This window comes from Martes martes (assembly GCF_963455335.1).
Source record: "Martes martes genome assembly, chromosome: 8".
Lineage (NCBI taxonomy): Eukaryota > Metazoa > Chordata > Mammalia > Carnivora > Mustelidae > Martes > Martes martes.
In genome coordinates, this window is record NC_137895.1 from 60718956 (window position 1) to 60740475 (window position 21520).

Here is a 21520-nt window from a genome sequence, read left to right on the forward strand (position 1 = left end):
ACTAGTACTTTATATTTTATCCTGAAGGCTACCTGGATTTTAATCACAAGAACAGGACTTCATTTGACTAAGTAAAGGGGATTAATTTGAGGGTGAAAACATTTTTAAATGCAGGTGGTAGAAAAATCAAGTACCAGAAGATTCCAGTAATACCTTGAAGAAATTAAGGCCTCAATTAAATTCAGTCAGTCTCTGGGAGCAGAGAGAAGAAATTAGATCTGAGAGCTATTTAGACGGTGAATATATTAAGTCATGGTAACAAATCTGATGTGGCTAAGGGTGAGAAAAGAATCCCAGATAACTGCTTCATTTTTAGTTAGGGTGATGGAAGGCTGGTGATTCTCTTCATGGAGGTAATTCAGGTGAAAAAGAAGGTGTTGTGGGAAATGATAATGAAATTAGTCATGTTAAGGTTGAAATGTCTTAGGAAAATTTAAGAGTGATATCTTATAGACAGATGAACTTGTAGGTCTGGACCACAAAAAAAAAAAAAAAAAAAAAGGGAGTTCTAGGTTGGAAATACATCAGTCAACTAAAGGCTGCCACAACAGAATACCTCAAACAGGGTGACCAAAACAATAAACATTAATTTTCTCACAGTTCTTTAGCTTGGAAGTTTAAAATCAAGGTCGCAGTAGGATTGTTTTCTGTTGAGACCTCTCTTCCTGGCTTGCAGACAGCTGCCCTCTTGCTGGGTCCTCACATGACCTTTTTTCTCTGTGTACATGCTCTTTTGGTCTCTCATCCTCTTCTTATATGGGACACCAGTTCTGTTGGGTTAGGTCCCCACCCTTATAACATCATTTAATCTTGATTACCTCCTTGAAGGTCTATCTCCAAATACGGTTACACTGGGGGTTAGGGCTTTAACATTTGAATTTTAGGAGACACAATTCCAACCATAACAGAAACATAGATTTCATGACAGGACAGACATTATCATCATCATTTTACAAATGGAGAGACTGAGGTTGGCCAATGATCTGCTGAGTTACTTAGGCAGGGATCTAGAGAGTGTTGGAAATGGAATGTGTCTTCTTTTGTCATGCATATGATCTAATGGACAGGACAGTTATCCTTGCCTGGCTAGTTCCATCTGCACAAGAACAATGACCACATCATCGCATAAATCAACAGAGAATTAGCTGGGTAGGTTGTGGAGGCCTTATAGAACACTACTAAGTCTTTATTGAATTTCCAAAAGCAATAGGATTAAACGGTGCTAGCCAACCTCAGGGGACATGCAATTTCATGACAGTGAGCAAGAATGTCCCAGAAATTTTCTCAGGACATCAAACACAGCTCCAAATCTTGTGGATAACATCCCAGGGAACCTTTAATATCCTCACAGAATAAACCACGCTATTTGTGACTCAAGAATGAAGGGTGAAGCAGCTGCCCCAGCTGTGATTTGAAACTGAGGTTCCAGGGAAACTAGGTATTTCAAAGCTAGCTTTGCCTTACACCTATAAACCTGCCCCTCCGGCTGTGTTCAAACACATGAATTGTTCACTGCACAATATGATGATGATCCAGCCTTCACCAGAGGGCTATGCAAGAACAAAAGGCTGAGGGGTGAAGAGGATCTTTATTATTAGGTTGCTATTCTTATGAAACATTCATATAGCAAAGGAATTGCCTTGCTGTTAAAAGAAATTTTGTTAAGGAAACTTTATGAAAAAGGTGCTTATACTGCCTTTAAAGCAACTATACATGTATTCAGAAAAAAAGAAGAAAAAAGCTGAGTTAGGAACTCAGTTCAGAACCATATTTTCAAAAAGAAATGGAAAATGTAGGCATCTATTGGACTAATTTAAAATTCCAGGAGCATGGATTTCAGCATTAATTGTATGACAAGCAGAGTTTGTTTTATTACAGCACATGTGCTGATGTTAGTGACTCCCCACTTGTCTTTTACCACAACTTGAAATCATTTGGAACCTCAGGCCCAATTAAGGTGGGTAGCTCAAGGCACATCTGTTGTGTGTGCACAATTCATCCGGATTCTTAGATCCCCAAATGCAGTCAGGGTGTTACTTTCAATTCAGCAACTTTTCCCTCTACTCTCCTAGTCCCACCCAGCACTATCACTAGTCTAAGGAAACCACAGGAGGCCAGATCCTGAGAAATTATAGTATTGGCCTCGTTTTCTTAAGCGAGGAAGGATGGAAAAGAGGTGGGTCAGGTGTATGATTTGACATTGCTCACATGTAATGTCGAGCCTCCACATTCTGTTCTTTTTGTAAGCTAAGCAAAAGAAATAAAAATATTCCTGCTTATACAGAAAACTATACTTGGGTTAATAAGCTTTTCTTTAAAAGTTTAAAAAAATCTAAAAATGGAAAGGAAAATGTTATTAGATATTTTGGTGATTGGGCAGAGAGTTTATAGATAGTAGGACAAAATGAAGTGAGGCACTTTGGAAAGAAAGGAGGCTATCTGGAGAGCATGAGACTTCTGAGGGCTAGAAAACAGGAAGCCAGAGAAAGAGATTAAAGACAAGCATGATAGGAAAGTATCAAGAAAGGATCTCTAGATCGTATATTAGCTTCAGGCTAAGTCTTTAGGATGTCAGGGTATCAGCAGGTGGTACGGCATGATGGTAAAGAACCAGGACTTTGGAGTCAGATGAACTTGAATTTGAATCCCTGATTGGGTGACTGTACAAGTTACTTGACCTCTATAAACTGTAATATTCTTGTCTGTGATATGCAGGGAGTCAGTACCTAGAGCAAATATGAGGATTGCCTAACACCGCTATGTGGACTGCTTAGGAAATGCCTGGCATAGAGTAAAAGCTTGATAAATTCATCAGGGATTAAAATTATAGAGTCCTATAGCTGGCAGGTTTCTTGCTGAACCTCATCAATTCCCACTTTTACAGACTAGAAAAGTGAAGGGCCAAAGTATTAAGTTTCTTGCCAGAGGTAATGCGAGCAGAAAATTGTCTTCCAAATCATGTTTTAATGGTTGTTAGGACACTATGTTAGTAAGCTCACGTTGCAATAAAGAAAAGTAACTTACACTATGTGCCTTAAACAACAGGAATTTATTTCTTATGGTTCTGGAGGCTGGAAAATCCAAGATCAACATGCTAGCCAATTCCATTTTTCCAGGAGGGCCCTCTTCCCAGCTTGTAGCTGGATGCTGGACACCTTCTCACTGTGTTCTCATGTGGCAGAAAAAGCAGACAGCTCCAGTCTCTTCTTCTTCTTGTAAGGTCATCAATCCTGTAAGCGGGCCCCACTCTCAGGACTTCATCTAAACCTAATCATCTCCCAAAGGCCCCACCTCCAAATATCATCACATTGGGTGCTAGGGCTTCAATATATAAATGTGGGGGTGAGGGGACACAGACGTTCAGTCCATAACAGACACACAGGATGGTGCTATGGAAGATCCTGGGACAGTGGTTTAGGGACTCTGGGTTTTAGTCATAAGACCCTAGGCAAGTCCCTTAATCTTTCAGTTTTCTCACCCGGTAAATGTGAGGGGTGGGAGATACTATCTGGAAATGTCATTCAGCCCCATGCTCAAGTAATTCTCTGAGAATATGGGTATAATGTCCAGTGAGAGATAATGGGTTTGACCAGGGTAAGAAGGACAAGGACTAATTGGGAGCTCGGGACAATAGGACAAGAAGTGAGAGCAGAGTTAGGTGGAGTTTTCAGCAAAGAAGAGCAACAGGAACCCAAAAATTGTTAGGAATCAGGAAAAGCAGAAACCAGAATGGGAAAAAAGAGAAATGCAACTCAGGAGGGTCTCATAGGTCCCTATCTCTTCCAAAGTGTGTCCAGGGCTACAATTCCAGCTCTTTTGTTTTGTTTTAGTGTTTAATAAGCATATATGGAGTATAATGGTGGGAGCTGAGATCACTAAAAGTAATTCACAGCTTGGTGCTTAACTTAGAAGAGTGATTTGAATAAAATATCTTAAAAGCAGCTAAGTGTATGTTGGAATGGGAGGACAGAGTGGCTGCTTTTAAATCACATTATTCAGTATATTTAACACGTAAACATATGAATGAATACATGTGAGATCAGCAAGATGAGTAGAAAGGGCTCTGATTCCTTATTATAGATTCAGGAATCTCTTCAGAGGAACTTACCCGCTTAGCATAGTTTTCGGGTTTGTTTTTGGTTTTGGTTTTGTTTTTCCCTTCATAGCTCCCAGTTGAGGCTAAGAGGGCATCACCGCTGTATAACAGTAATCCTGATGACAAATGTTTACACAAACTGGGTACCATCTATGGCTTATTTTCCCTCAGAAAAAAAAATGCCATTTAAGTTTATGATTAAACATGTGACTGGTCACATCTGTTAAAGATTTTATTTAACTGGAATGATAAACTATCAATTACAATAGTAACTGCATACCTACATAGCCACATATATGCAGTGTTAATAACCTACTACTGAAGAAACAAGTTTGACTTCTTGAAAACAATTCTGTGTGGCAATAAAAGTCAAAATGGGCACTGTTTTATAGAAATGTCAAGGGAATAAAGAGAGATGAAGAAAAATCTCAGCCAACCTTCTTCAGAGTTTTGAGGTAAAATCCCCTCAGTTCGTATTCTGCATTTTGAGGCCTTTTTTCTCATGCAGTACAATCAGTGCATTTCCTGAAGCTGTATTTCCTCTTATACTGACTTAGATTTCTAACGGTCTTACCTAGTTCTCTTTAAACTGGCTGAGCTTGGCCGTCTCCAATAAAAGTTTTTTATTATTTTTGAAATACTACCTCTACTCTTTCACATTCCCTAATTAAAATCAGAGTAGATTCCACAGTTTCCTGCTCACTTTTGGATCAAAAACTCCTACCAGTTTTGTCCATTTTAGAACTTCATTTTCTTCTCCAGTTTGACAAACACCTCCTCCCTGTTCTCTAGCACCAGCCAAGTTTTGGTTTGGGAACTTGCAGTGGGTAGAGAATATGACCTGATATTTCACTCCTCTTCTGTCTCTTTTCTGGTTCTTACTTCTCTTGACTTGAGAATAGAGAGAAAAGAAAGAAATTTGACCTCTACACTTGGACAAACAATTGCAATCCTCTGTCTGAGGTCTCTGATTTTCCATCAGGGCTCTGTGTGGTTTCACTGTGAGAACTGGCTACTTCATGTGGCTGAGTTCTTTGGGCAGTCTTGCAGGAGCTTCCTATTGGGAGATCTGGCCTTGAATCAACCCCTTTCCACACAAGGAGTGGATCACATATAATTACTTTCCATGTATACATTTGAACCCTGAAAAACTTGTACATACTTGCTTTCCAAGCAGTTGAGGCACAGGAGTGTGGGCTGCTCCTTTCCTATCTTGTCTCTCCATCCTGCCCTGGCATTTTCTTCCTGTTCACATAGGCCCAGGGGAAATCAAACCCTCTTTCAGAACAGAAATCTAACGTGGGAATGAAGCAACAATCTCCAGTTCTGGCACACAGATGAATAAATGACTCTCCTTGGGCTTTCCTCTTTGGACTTTGCAGAGAGAACAGGGCATAGCAGAACGAGTCTATTCCTCACTAGGCTAATGTCTCATGACTCTCAAACATGCTGATATGGGTACTTCCTTTTTCAAAACCATTGGTCCCCTGCCTCTTCAGCCATTCCAGTCTTCCAGCTGTTAGCATTAAAGTGGAGCTCTTAGTTTCCCAGAGCAGCTACATGTACTGCTTCTCTCACTGCCCTAAGCCATCAGGCCCTTTGTCTTGTTCTGTGTTAGGTAAGCCCTGAAAGAAATCTTGCCCTTGCCCCATTGCAGTCATTAGTACAACATTTTTAGTCAGAAAGAATCTCCTACTAGATACTCAAACACTTGGCTAGACAAAGCAACAGATGGTACATGGGTCTATTCACACTTTTAAATGGGTCAAAAAGTATGTTAGTAGTAATAAAACAGCAAAGTATCAGCAGTATAACAGAATATACATGCCCAAATGAGCCAGATCAAATCATTTTTTAAATCCTTTGGGGGCTTTTTATGATCCATAAAAGAAAACCATTTTTATTACTTTTATAGTTTTATTAAATCTGAAATAGTATACTCAATTTGATCACTCATCTAATTCACCAGAGTTGGCTCCAGATGACTTTTGTTTATTTTCAGTAATTAAATATGCCCCAAAATAGCCTCTGGGCTAACACTGTGGAAGTTTAAAAAATATGCTGCATATTCTAAAGGCAATACAAACAAATAAATAAAAACAAAAACAAAGAAAATGGGAAAAGAAAGAATATGAAAATAGGATATTCATAAGTTTTTACTCTAAGTAAGCAAATAAGTGGCTGTAAGCCAAAGTTTCTGTGGCTTGCAGCAACACAGATTTATTTCTCACTCATTCAGTACATAGGCTGCAGACTTTCTGTTAAGTTCTGTTTGGCGCCACTGGATTCCACAGCAATGCTTAGCTCTGGTTTACATTGTCTTGTTGCTCTGTGACAGGAGGAACAGTCTTCTAGCTGGAACATACTGTTTTCACGGCAGAAACCAGGAGTACCAGCTGCCAAACCAATCCATAACAGCACATTTAAAGCATCTGCATAGACATTGGGCATACATTTCATCAGTCACATCCTATTGGCCAAAGCGAGTCACATGACCAACCCTGACACTGGGAGAGAGGTAGACTCTGCCTATGGCAAGGGACTGGAAGTCACAAAACAAGGAGTGTAGATACATGATTTCCTTCTGAGGGAAAAGCATAGAGTTGGAAACAATAATCAGATCTACCACATAGTGTCAGCACAATGGGCACGTCATTAGTATAAACATGTAACATTTCAAAGAGAACACTTTTGAAGTGGTAATAAGTATTAAGTATATAAATTATATTATGGAGATACAATTAAGTCAGCTATGTACCTTATGGGTCCCTTTCATGTATTTAAGTGTTCTAAAAATGTATACAATCTCTGTAGTATGGATGTCATTACTTTCTGAATTTATTTCCTTTTAACAGTTTTGTATTTAAGAATTTTTACAAAATAGGGGCACCTGGGTGGCTCAGTGGGTTGGGCCTCTGCCTTTGCTTAGGTCATGATCTCAAGGTCCTGGGATTGAGCCCCACATCAAGCTCTCTGCTCAGCAGGGAGCCTGCTTCCCCTCTTTCTGCCTGCTGCTCTGCCTACTTGTAATCTCTCTCTGTCAAATAAATAAAATCTTTTAAAAAAAAGAATTTTTACAAAATAGTGTATTGACAGATATTGCAAAATAACTATTGATTGGAAATTGCATTTCTGTAAACCTGGCCAATAATGCTCTTTACATGCAAAATTCAACAGAAGCTTAGCGTTATATTTCAAAAAAAGCAAATTAGTATTCTAAGAATAAACTAGTCTTAGGAAATGATTATCTTTGCAAGGACTATAAAATGTATCAAGTTCCTGGGGTGTCTGGGTGGCTCAGTTGGTTAAACATCTGACTCTTGGTTTCAGCTCAGGTCATGATCCCGAGGTCATGAGATTAAGCCCCACGAAGTCTCTGTGCTGAGCATGAAGCTCGCTTAGGATTCTCTCTCTCCATCTCCCTTCCTCCCCTACCCCCACTCGTGCCCATACGCTCGCTCGCTCTCTCTCTAAAAATAATTAAACAAAACAAAACAAAACAAAACAAAAAAACCAAATAAATAAATAAAAATAACTAAACAAATAAATAAATAAATGCATTAAGTTCCTCAGTTTGGAAAATATTAAATAAATATCTTAAACACTAATAAGTAAAATAAAGTTGTAAAGGCTAAAGAGACATGCTTTTTTACCTTTTTTTTTTTTTTTTCAAAGTGGAGACATCAAAACCTAAGCTAAGATTAAGAGTCAGATGCTTAACTGACTGAGCCACCCAGGCACCCCACATTTTTTTTTTTTTTTTTTTTTTACTTCTTAATCACACTATTAAAATCTTAAAATCAGGAATTTCATATCAAATGTTAATATCAGCCTTTATATGTCTCAGGGTTTTAAATACATTTGAAGAAGTGTCATTCTAGAATCTAGTGGATTCTAGAATGCTCACCAAAAATTGGTCTACTGAGCCGCACACCTTGCCTTCAATCAGCAAACATGAGAGCAAATGGGAAGGGGAGTTCCTGGAATGATCTGAAAGCACTCATCTTCATTGTATACCTCAGTTCTTGGCCTCTATAGGATTTTGTTTCTCCTTTTCAATCACAGGAAATACTCAAGTGGGTCAGAATTTAAGGCAGCCCATAAGGTGTAGGATAGTGTGCTACTGAGAACTACAATTAGACCTTCACTGAAGAGAGTCAGGAGTCAAGGAGGGCGGGGATGGTGTGATGACTCTATTTTTGTCCTGTTGGTAGCCTGAGAATTGAGAACTATGTACTTCTTCTGAGGCTCTAGCAAGTCACTCACTGTGGGATGAGAAGCAGCCAGGTGCATGAAGAAATAGACAATCTCAATATCCAAGGAAAATCTCCCTATCATGATAGCTGGGGTTTCTGTCTTAGGTCTCTGTGAGTTCACCATGATCCCCTTAATTCAGTCAAAGACCTTCATAACATCCTCATATAACTGTGCTGTTACCTTCTCATTCTTGCTTCTGCTTCTCATCCTTAACATTGTCAAAACCTTTAATCACCTGGATTTTATGCATTTATCCTCATTTTAACGTTGTCATGACTTTATAGTACAGAATCATATCACACTGAATTATATCCCTGGATCTAACAGATATTAGGATAAACAAGTCTCTGGCATTTTAAGGTTTACCTCACAGCTTATACACAGTCATATTTCATGCACCTTAAAAGTCTGATCTTTCACCACTAAATCTTGATATTTCTCAGTCCCTTGGCCTTAACTTTGAAAATGAAAAAAAAAAAAAAGTATTTGACATACGCAATGCTGCTTTTCTTTGGTGACAATGTCTTTTGAAAAAGGTTTCAGTGATGTTCAAGAGAGAGTAGCCTGCTGTTTGCTAATCTTACACACAGAGGTAATGGATACAAACTACTGCATGAGGGGTTTAGTCCTTCTTTATGTAAAAGTCGTGGATGCAGAACTGCGTAACCCTCTACCTCAAACTGTATAGTCCAACTTTCTTTACAGTTGTTTAAAACGAAAGGACACATTAATTTTTCTTGACTGTGCCTGAGGACACAGGGATGGACTATTTGACCTCTCGTGGTCATCTCCTACCTCTACCACTCCATGATTTCAGTTCTGCTGTGTAAAGACAAATTCTTCATTAGTCGGGTAGAAAGCCATAGAGCTTGAGCCGGATCTCAACAGGAGAACATATGATCTTAGCAGGGATTCAAGGTTGGAATGAGGCATATTCTACAAGGAAAATAATCACAGTGAATACACTGAATTTTCTTTGCTTTTGTATTTTTTAATAATACAGTCATATTCTCTCTGCAAATCTCCCCTGCTCTGTTTTATTTTGAGCAAGGAATAGAATTGAGTTTTTTTCCTCGAAAAAATCAAACACATTTCTAACAAAAAAAATTAAGAATATAGTGAATACAAATTATATAATTCTGACAGTTCCCATGACCCCCCACCTCGAAATGTATCTTTTTAAAAAATTATTTTAGTAAAAAGTTGACTTCATCTGTACAAAACAGCTTTCCCTTTTATCATGTATATAGCAGTCAGGAGGTTATAGAGTTACATTTACATACAAGAACTGGTTAAAAATATTTTTAAAATAAGCAACTCAGTATTCAAAGTGTATGAAAATGCTGGCAGGCATTGATAGAGATATAGAAATACTCTGTCAACTGTCTATCTCACTAAAACCCAAGAACACTATAAAATAGTATATTACCAATGTCCCCAAAATACAGAGAGAATCTAAGAGATATACAATTTTACATAAAATGTCTTAAAGTTTTACATGTGGATGCTTGCATTTGCAACTTTCCAATTCCCACTCACACAACACTCATCTTAGAACTTCCAAATGACAGGTTTCATTTATTACATCTGACATTTCAAAATCTCATCGTAGGGTAAGCATAGGAAAACTTCATTGTCTGCTATTATTTTTACATTGAAAATAAGCAGGTACCAGTGGATTACATTTTCTCATCAATACGTCTTTAACCCCTTGAGGGTTTTTTTTTTTAATGCTTTCAAGAGGTAAATAGGAACTGTTACTCCATTTAAAAGCAAGACCTCACCTTAAAAAAAAAAAAAAAGTAGACGCAATTTTTGTGGGTTTTTTTTTTTTTTTTTTTTTTTTTTACTTTTTAACTTAACTTTTCTAAATACATAGAAACAGAGAACAGAGAACAAGGGAAAATAATGTGTTATAGTCTCTGTAACATAACACAGAAGCAGAGATCCAAAATTAAGAATGCAGAATGAGTGGTGCCTGGGTGGCTCAGTGGGTTAAGCCTCTGCCTTTGGCTCAGGTTATGATCTCAGGGTCCTGGGATTGAGCCCCGCATCGGGCTCTCTGCTTAGCAGGGAGCCTGCTTCCCCCTCTTTCTCTGCCTGCCTCTCTGCCTACTTGTGATCTCTCTGTGTAAAAGAAATAAAATCTTAAAAAAAAAAGAAAGCAGAATGAAACTCATCTATATACTTTTCAACTGTTCTGCATTTAATCCTTTTTTTAGTATTCCTTAACATTTTATTGAATGTTAATTTTTCAGAGAAGGACAAGACTAGAGACCTGTTAAGATTAAAAGAATCAATCAAAGAGAGGTTAACATTCAAAGGAATGAGGGTTGTTTTTTTTTTTTAATTCTATTTCAGTGGTTTAGTGCATAATAGAAAGTAAAGTTTGAGCGTATTGGAATTAGTTTCAAGGCAATAGAAATTGTCACATGGCAGACAGAGTAATAAAATATTTGTTACTGCTCCATTATCTAGCATAGTATTTTCACTTTTTAAAGTGCTGTGCCTCCCATGTTCATGACGTGAGCAGACAGCCAGGCAGTGACAGAAGTTAGCTGGGGGAGGCCACAAAATACAGATGAATTAATGTCGGCTGACTGGTAGGTACATGGTGCTAAGCCCTTTTGAATGCATTAGCTCATTCTGTGTTCTATATAGTTCTACAGAGTCAGCATTATTACTTTATTTTATAGATAAAGAAACAAAATCTCAGCCTAGTTAAGTAACTGGACTAAATTACTTGCAAGCTGGAGGACTGAGATTTGAATACCTGAAAACAAAAACCATGTTCTTGCTTTTACATTGTCTTCCTCCAAGTAATCAAGGGGAGGTACGGGAAGAAAGAGAAATATGTAGGTATGTGACAGTGGGGGGAACATTGCCTTTTGAAGAAAAGTAGAAAAAGGTAAGGTTGATGTTTGAGTTCCACTATAGTATGGTCACTTATAAACACTACTTCTAAAACTTTGTCCTTATTTGAGTAAGAAGTCAAAATATGTTCTTAAGTATTTGTTGTAGAATTAAGAAGCCTGAAAAAAGAAAAAGTGCGTTGTGGATTAAAATGAGAAAAAGCAGGTCTCTTATTGATTCTTCACTCTAGGAATCTCATTAGCTATCAGATAGAATTTGATGACTGCCAACAAATAAACAACATTTTCCCCCAATAACAGACTGTTAAACTGCCCAAAGCCACCAAATACAGATTAGTCTGAAATGCACTGATTGTTCCTGCTGGAGGTGGTTAAAAAATCAGCTATAGATACAAGAATTCTTTTTCTCTCTTTCCTTCAGGCTGCTAAAGGATGCACAGAATGAAACTTATTTTAAAAGCTGGTATCAGAAGCTGTTGGCTGCTCTCCAATTCTGTTCAGGAAAAGCCTTGAGTGATGAGCTTTCCAAGGAGAAGAAACTTATTAAAATTCTGGGAGACATTGGAGAAAAAGTCAAGTCTGCCAGTGACCCTCAAAGACAGGTTTGTTGAGAAATTAATCTTCATGTAGTGTTTCCTTTAATCTTTAGTTCAATTAAATTTTAATTTCATAGCTTAGCAAATTCGTTGTCTATACTTAGTTATAAGACCCCCAGATCAATTAGTTTAATCAATATTTTTTTCAATTTACAATCTAAAAGTTAATGATAATGTCTACCACGAGGACATGATTTTTAAGATTTTTTTTATTTATTTGCGAGAGAGAGAGAGAGAGAGAGCAAAAGCAAATGGTGAGAAGATCAGAAGGGGAGCGTGAGGGAGAGAATCTCCAGTGTACTCTTCGGTGAGTGCAGAGCCCAGCATGGGGCTTGATCTCATGACCCTGAAATCATAACTTCAGCCAAAACCTAGACTTGGATGCCTAACTGGCTGAGCCACCCAGATACCCCAGTGTAGTTTTTTTGACCTAAGTAGCCATGTAGCGTATGGAAAGTACCTGACAAAAAGAAATCAACTTAAAGGCAGCTTGTCTAAAAAGGCCAAATGAAGTAATTTCCTCAAAAGGGCAGCACAACTCCGGGGTGGGGGAGGGTGGTCTGGGTGGCTCAGGGGTTGGGCCTCTGCCTTTGGCTCAGGTCATGATCTCAGGGTCCTGGAATCGAGCCCCACATTGGGCTCTCTGCTCAGCAGGGAGCCTGCTTCCCCAGCTCCCCTGCCTGCCTGCTTGTGATCTCCCTCTCTGTCAAATAAATAAATGAAATCTTAAAAAAAAAGAAACATCCAAAGGGGACTTTTTAGGGAACCCTTGTCAAGGTATAGATTTTTCTAATAACTGTAATAATCAAAATAAAGACTTTTGGGGCAAAACAAATAAAATTAATTAAATTAAATCAATAGTGATATGGATAGTTAAACTTTTATGTTAAGATCCATGAATAATTGGGGCGCCTGGGTGGCTCAGTGGGTTAAAGCCGCTGCCTTCGGCTCAGGTCATGATCCCAGGGTCCTGGGATCGAGCCCCGCATCAGGCTCTCTGCTCCGTGGAGAGCCTGCTTTCTCCTCTCTCTCTGCCTGCCTCTCTGCCTACTTGTGATTTCTGTCTGTCAAATGAATAAATAAAATCTTTAAAAAAAAAAAATCCATGAATAATAGTCAAAATATTATGCCTTTTTCATCACTGATTATAATAATGGACCTGGCTATTCTTTTTCTTGATTTGATTGAAGAATATTTGTTCTTTTTAATTATCTGCATCACTAGTTTCCCTCACTGATAAAGACCATTAAGTAGGTTCTCTTAAGTTAAACATTCTAGATGCAGGAAGAGAGTGGGCAACCGTTCATTGTATTAATAACATCATTCAGTAACAAGTATTTACAGACTGGGAGTTAAGGATGGAAAGATGACTAAAACATGAAGTTTGTCCTCAAAGGGAGCACATAGTTTCTCTCCACCCACGATTTAAAATCAAAAAGAGTTTTCAGCAAAATAATATAAAAACGCTGACAGGTAAAATGTCCCAGAATTCTTTCCCAGCCCAGTATTTTTCTTGCTGGAAGTCACTCATTTGATAGAAGTGCCAGTGCTATGGCCCTTCACCTGTACAGGAATACATAGGAAATAAAAAGCATAAGCATGGAATTTATTCTCAATTGGGAAACATAGAAACTCTAGATTGACAGAAAAAACTTAAGATATATAACATGATGAGCAATGAAAAAGAAACCAAACTTCTATAATTTCTTCATATTACTGCAGATTGTTTTCTAATGATAGAAAAAAATTGAAAACAAGTAAATAAACTGGTTTAAAATTTATGATATTTATATAAAATTTAGTTTAGTCTTTATTTCTTAGATTTCAAAATCCCTTACATATTTGAGATGCATGCTACAGTTAAGTAAGTCTGATGCCTTTTTTGACCATTTGCATTAAGTTCCAAAGTGCTATTGATATTCCTTCTAATAAATATATTTCGCTCACCTAGACTGTTTTTGTGATAACACTTCTTCACATAAAAATAAGAAAATAAAAATAGAGATGAAAGAAGCATTTACAATTTTGCATAATTCAAGTTAGTTAGCTATTTTTTCTATTTCGTTTTAAAATGTACTAATTAGTGTTGTACGGAAGTGTTGAATCACTATATTGTACACCTGAAACTAAAATCATGCTGTATGTTAATTCACTGGAATTTAAATAAAAACTTAAAAAAAGACCTTTTTAATAGATACTTCATAATTCTGCAAACCTACTTATAAATTTATGTCTGTTTATTCTGATAAGGCTAGAGTTTTTAATATATTAAAATTATCTCCCTAATTATTTTTCCTCAGATTCCTAGAAGTTATTTCTTTATATATTGTTTTTCTTGGCTGTTTACTATTAAAGCATGTCATCTCATAAAAAATAAAATAAAATAAATAAAAAGTACTAATTAAACTAACTGTGTGAAAGAAGATACTTAAAGACAGTAGAGATTCCCCTCCATGGTATTCCTTAAGGGAATCCACGTATAGATAAGACAAAGGAGGACAGACAGAAAGAGTGCCATAGTGGAATTTGCCTCCATTTCCACCTTGCTCTTCTGGATCCTGGGAGCAGTAGTTTCTGTTATTTGCCAATGACCCAGGAGTAAAAGCTAAGAAACTCCTGGGAGTTAATTAAACATTATAAATCTGAGGGCACTTGAGTGGCTCAGTTGTTTGGGTGACTGCCTTCAGCTCAGGTCATGATCCTGGAGTCCAGGGATCAAATCCCGCATTGGGGTCCCTGCTGGGTGGGGAGTCTGCTTCTTCCTCTGACCTTCCCCTTCTCGTGCTCTCTCTCTCTCTCTCTCATTCTCTCCCTCTCAATAAATAAATAAAATCTTAGATAAAAACAAAAAAAAACCAAAAAAACCCCAGAACATTATTAATCTGATACTTTCATTTTTAGAAATGGACTCAGAGAGTTTCTGAAAGTGGACTAAAAGAAGCTTTTATATTTTGAATTATTGTTTTTCCCCTTTTTTGGTTAGGGAATACGCAGTTTTAAAGGTGTTATTTGTGGTTTTAGATCTTCCACAGGTACAGAGAACTATGGAAGGGAATGAGGCAAGTATCAGGAATATACTTATTAACATTTAATAAATCATTTGTTCAAATATATTACTATTTCTGACAGTTATAATTTTTTGCCATTATTGCTCTTAATACATGCGAATTTTTTTTTTCTAAAATGTACTATCGCTATTAGGTGTAAGTCTTGAGGGTTACAAACTAAGATTCCAGGAAATTATCAGAATTGGATCATGTTAACAATTACTTAAAGCAGGTTCTATAAGATGGTGGGCCACAGGTCAAAGCCAACCCATCATGTTTTGCTTGAACAGAATAGTTCTTTGTTTCGCTTTTGTTTTGAATTGAATTTAAAATCCTGTAGAAAAGGCATGAACTCTTTAGCTCCCCATCCCCCCCCATTCCCTATTGTCTTTAGCCCTCTGCTTCCTTATATGTGGCTACCTCATCTACCTGACCCCAGAGCATCCAAGTGTGCAACCCCTGAATTAAAGAGTTTATTTAATCAATAGAAGAAAATTATAACTTGAAAGAAAGTCAAATTCTTAACAGTTTCTAAGATGCTTTTTCAACTGATTTTTTCACAGGAGGTACTAAAGAAAGAGATCGGCAGACTAGAAGAATTCTTTCAGTGTATAAAGACCTGTCACCTTCCTCTGAACCCTGCCCTGTGTGTAAAGGGTATTGATCGTGATGTAAGTCAGTTTATTCAGTAGATAAGTTGAGTATTTTTGTTTTGTATTGTTTAGCTCACCCTGTGTTTTTGAAATGGCAAAAAAACATTTTGTAAATTGTCATTGCAAAAATTTTAAGAAAAAATAGTCAAATCCCATCCAAGCTAAGTGTTGCATTTGATGCACTGTGTAAGGTTGAGATCGCACTGGCCTCATCGCATGATTTGTTGGTCTAGAAATATACCATCAGTTCAGTAAAAATAAATAAATAAATAAAGATACTGCTCACTAAGTTGATTTCTCAATTTATTCAAAATGGTTGATTTGCTGACCTTATGCAGGCTGGCTTTAATTTAATGCTTATTTGGATTATGTGCATAGCCATGCCTAGTACACTAGGATATTATTAGCTACAACACGTCAGTTTTTATTTAATTTAAAATTCATTGACTCACGTGTCAGTGTACCATATAATATATTTTATGACTTAACTTATGCCTGGAGTGACCTTCCTGGTATCAGAAACAATTTCTTTCTCTTGCTCAGGCTCTGTCAGTCAGACTTCTCTAACTTAGAATCATTCTTTCTCCTTTTATCTCCATTAACTTTATTAGCCTCCTTCTCAAGGGCCCAAGAGTAGAAAGTACTAATAGAGGCAGGATTGATAAGTAAGACTTAGAGGTGAAGAGGTTAAACTATCACACATGTACAATAAATGTTACTTGACTGACATCATAATACAATCAAGAAAACAAATCCAGTAATTAGGAGAAAAACTAGACCATTATTAGTGTGAATATAAAAAGTTTTGCTAAAAAGTTGGTATTGTTACCTTTACAAGTTTGCTGCCTCACAGGCACCTTAGAAACTTTCCTAAAATGCTACGCAAGCATATTTTTGAAAAATAACAAAATAAGGCATCAAATTCCACAGACTGTGTTATGTCTATCTGGGCTAAAATCCAAATCATTGCTATCTTTAAAAATGTGTAACTTTTTAATCATTAGCAATATCCACTGATTAATGTTGCAAATACAGGGAAATGCAGCATTTCAAAGACATAGTATCTTAAAGTACAAAGAACAGTATGATTCATTGAGTCTAGATGGTGATTTTTTTGTTTCTGTTTTCTTGGTTTACTATTGTTTAAGGAGTAGAACAATTTTCTGTTAAAATTCCATATGAGTCTTGGTTTTGGTAGGCCTTGGAGGTATGGGTTATCAGCTCTAATGGGTGGTTGCTGTGCATGCCTGTGTGAAATGGTCAGGCTGAGGATCGCCACCCCTAGCACGGTAGCTGAGCCACACTGCTTTCCTACATCTACCTGCAGACAGTAGTACTTTCCCTGAGTCTGGAAAGTATGCCAAGTAAAGCTCCCTCTTTGCCCCATTTGCTGTGGCCAGCTGTGCCTGGCACAATGCTGGGCACCTGTGTGTAGAGCAATAAACAGGGCAGATGTGGCCAGGTGACACTCCCTCCTGGGGAACATTTTAGTCCATCCTACAGTCCTGCAGAACAAGGAAATCTAAAGGAACATACATCACATCTTAAGATGTGGTGAATGTGGCAAAGTTTCAATAAGAGCCTGCATCAGAGGATCCATTCTGGAAAGAGCCTCTAAGAGTGAAATGAATATGATAAGACATTTAGAGGCACTCCTCAGTCAATGGTTCATTTGAGAATCTACTAAGTGGGGAAGCCCTATGAATGCAGCAAGCATGAGAAGACTTGTCATCACTACTCCCATCTCATTCAATATCAGAGATTCCATAATTAGAAAAAAAATCCTTATAAATGTGCTTTATGCATAAAAACCTTCACTCAGATTTCCCTACTCATTGACCCTCAAATAACTCATCCTCAGGAGAAGACATAAATTTCACGAGTATAGGAGGCTTTCATTCAGAGTAAAATCCTTTTCTAAAATCAAATATTTCACATTAGTGAGAAACATTACAGGCGACATGAGTGTGGGCAAGCTCTCTGTTCCAACAGAAACCATTTTGACCACCAGAGAATCCATACTGGGAAGAAACCCTGAGAGTGTAATGAACATAGTAAGGTCTTCAGTCAGGGTAGATGTATTTGACATCAGAGCCTCCATACTGGGCAACAAGCACAATAAATGCAGGCAGCAAGGAAAGGCTTCAATCAGAACTCTCAACTTGTTGGCTGTGAGCAAATTCAGACCAGAGAAAAACATTTGGAACGCAGTGTGGCAAGTATTCAGTCAGAGTAAATGTCTTGTTTTATGTCACCCAAATTCACACAAGCAAAAAACCCCGTAAGTATGGAAAATATGCAGTCAGGACTCACATTTTGTTATATAACAGAGAATTCACACTAGTGAAAAATCCTATGAATGTGATAAGTATGGGAAGGTCTTTGGTGATAGCATCAACTTTACAATGTCAGAGAACCCATCTGGGGAGAAACTTCATAAATGCAATGATTGTGGGAAAGCCATTAGTGATAGTTCACAGTTTATCAGGCATCAGAGAGTTCACACTAGAGAGAAGCCTTATGAATGTATGAGTATGGGAAAACCTATAGTCAATATTCTATTTTAATCACCATCTGTAAACCACACTGGGGAGATGAACTCTGGCCGATCTACTTTTTAAAACATGGCTCTCCAAGACAGAGGACAAAGATCTTAACTTTGAGTTAAGCTTTCTTTCAAAGAATTTTCACCCTTGTCTCTCCTTGGAACCACTAATTACAATGGACCATTTCTTATTTCCCTTTCCGGCACTAGGGAATGGACCATTTGGGAAAGCGGTTGTAACATAATGTAATCCTTCCCCACTCCTGAGAAAGTAAGGACCACACACTTCATTTACTAATAGGTTTCTTTCCTTTTTTAAAACCATTTTAAATCTATGTCATTAGTGTGTGCTTCTCAAGAACAAGGTCATATCTTTCTTTCTCTATTCCAGCTCTTCCTATATTCTTTTCTCTATTCTAGTTTTTTTATCTCACCATTTACATAAAATTATCTTCCAAGACTCCAACTCATTCTTTCCCATCTCCTGGTTGTGGCCCTTGCAGTCCACTTTTAACATCTAATCTAAGTTCTCGTTGTTTGCTTTTCCCTACCTAGAAAGCCTTTTTTAAAATGTGTTTGCTAACCCAAGTTCCACAATCTTCAAATCCACCATCTCTGAAAGACTTCTCTTCTTTAAGTGCTTCTCCATCCAACTGTGATAAATGGCCTTGTAAATTATTTTCAGCTTAATGCATGTGTGTTCATACCAACTTTCTGTAGGCTCTTAGGGAGTAGTTATAGTACCTCTGATATCACATAGATAATGGTTTGTGCATATTAGTTGTCAAATATAAAATAGTTTTTACAAGAGTCTCAAAAAGTATACTGCATGTGAAAACCAAAATATAAAACAATGAAGGTGAAATAGCTCCAAGTGGTGTAATTAAAAAGAAGGGCTAAGCCTTGTCTTCATCCTCCCTTTGCCCTTTTTCTCTTCCCTGGACTTGGGATGCCTCAGAGAGACCCCCAAGAATTGGATGAGCACAGTTTGAAAACCACTGATCTAGACTCATTTCTGGACTAATACAGGATTTCCTAATTCAATACCATGACAGAAGGTCATATGTTCCCTGATTGACTGATTCTCAAAGCAAGAATTCATTACTTAATAAGCAGCCTCTTCCATTTTCTATAAACCTCAAACTGATTCAGTTAAGCAGGGGTTTCTGTTTCTTAGGGATTAGGTTAGATTTGTGTTCATAGGTTAAGTTAAAAATATATATCCTTTCCTCTCTGTTTATACTGATTTCGGACTTCTCAAAAAATAATGACATTAACTGATCCTTCAACATGTATTGATGTCATATTTTACCAAGTTGATAAATTGAAACCATCAAGTTCTTTTCCTTTATTTGGTATTGATTTAACTCTTCACTGTCAACATGAAGTCTCTAATAGCCTAAAGACATACAACCTTTTAACACTCAATTAGATGTAAGAACATAAAAGGAAAATAAGCAACAAGAAAAGTATAATAGGAAGTAGTCAATATCATAAAGCTGAAAATGGAAATGCAAAGTGTAACTGAAAGAAAGGGAAGGAGGAAACATATGTTGTACTGTTATTTATAAAGGTAAGAAAATACTCATTAACTAAAAGAGAAAAAGAATGCATTATTATTTTTGAAGTACATAATTAGTGGGAGGAGCTGCACTGTAGAAGGTCTTTTATATCTATTAGCCCATATATCTCAAAGTTACAGAGTTCAAATTTGAATTCAGTCTTTCTTAACCCTAAAACCATACTTCCTTAAAGAATTCTGCAGGGAAGAAATAATTAAAAGGAAATGCATTTTTGAATAGCAATTTTAGATATTAATCAACTATCATAAACACAATGTCTACATACTACTTAGTTTATTTAAACCTCCAACATATTGCCATTGTTGAGTGAGAAAAAGAGTAGTTAAAGATTTACAAACCACCAAGAAGCTAGATTTTCAGTTTCTAAGTAAAGGCTTTGGTTAGTAGACCAAAGTTGTTCTATTGTTGTTTTTAATAAATACGTTTCTTTGTTCCAAAGTATAAAAATTATATATATGTGTTATATTTTCTTACATAACAGATCTATGCAAGAAGCCCATGATTTCAGGGTAAGTGTTCTTTCTGGTTTATTTTGCTCACGATTTTTCTCTTCTCTTTCTATAGGCATGTTCATATTTCACATCTCATGCTTTGCCATTGAAGATTACTTTCATCAATGCTAACCCAATGGGCAAAAACATTGGTGTCATTTTTAAGGTACAAAAACATCAAATTGATTTCACAGGTAGAACTATTGATTTATTTCTTGCAAAAAAAATTATTATAGTTACTTTCCTCTGATGACAACATAGAGGATTCCAGTTATTTTTGATTCTGCATTTTTACAGAATTATAGCACATGTCAATGATTAACAATAAATCAATCATTACTGGCTCAAGCTAGTGAACCTTCAGAGCAAAACTTAAGAAGATATGTTTCAGTAAGTGAAATTATACACTTTTGAGTGGCACAGGAAATGGAATGTGTGGTGAACCCCTGGTGAGAGAGTTTTCTTTGATTTAGATACTAAATTAGAATCAATATTAGCTAAAATTCAAATGATATGTTAATGTAACATAAAATTCTATTCTGCAGGTACTTGCTTATTTTAATAATTTGGATTATTTTCTTCTTTTCAAATAAATAGAGGCCAAATCGGTCTTTATCATGAATCCCATAGGAAAGTAGAGTAAAAGGTAGTAAAAGATTTTGGGGCAAGTTGGAAAGAGGGACCAAATAAGAAGCTATGAGTGAAAAGGAAGACTTTGGAGCCATTCGGTTAATTTAATCAAGTATTCAGCCAAACCAGACAACTAGGTCTCAGAGTAAATTATTTAGTGGATTTTGATTATTTTTGAGGATAATTTTTAGCACACCCATACTTTGGCTTTGACTTGTGTAACTTCAAGCATTGATGGTCATCAAACACTGCATTTTGGGTGAAGAAAAAAATACCACAAAATTGCATCTCAGAATATTTTTTTCTGCATATAATTTAGAAAGCATTTTCAAAACCAAACCTCTTAGTTTAAAAGCAGAAAACTATCCTTCCCCTTTGGACATGTTCCATTTCCTTTACGTATGCTAGAAAAATCGCTCCTTAATCATTTATTAGGATCAAAGGCTATTTATTGTGAACACTTTTTAACCACCTTCATAATATGAGAATTCAATGATTTAAAGTCTGATGAATCCTGTGTGTGCCGTTTAAACTCCTCGTCAAGAAGCTCTTGGTATTCCAACTCTATAACAGTATGTACATTTATGGCATACCAAATAATGTTTTAGTTAGAAAGAAATCTCTCTTGGCTAAGAGATTTGAATAAACATTCATCAAGCCTCTCTTCACTAGATTTTGAGTCTAAGACATCACACGTGGATGATAAATTGAAAGATTATTATCAGCGAACAACTTTCCAAGCAACTTCT

General features: G+C 36.8%; 1 protein-coding gene across 1 annotated transcript in view; it reads left to right on the forward strand.

Moving 5' to 3' along the window:
- Positions 1–21520, forward strand: part of PIK3C2G (phosphatidylinositol-4-phosphate 3-kinase catalytic subunit type 2 gamma) — a 343791-nt gene that overhangs the window by 199582 nt on the left and 122689 nt on the right. The window contains exons 19-21 of the mRNA XM_080811598.1: positions 11648–11828; positions 15433–15540; positions 20215–20307. Coding sequence (XP_080667724.1) covers positions 11648–11828; positions 15433–15540; positions 20215–20307 — 382 coding nt within the window. The remainder of the gene's footprint in view (positions 1–11647; positions 11829–15432; positions 15541–20214; positions 20308–21520) is intronic.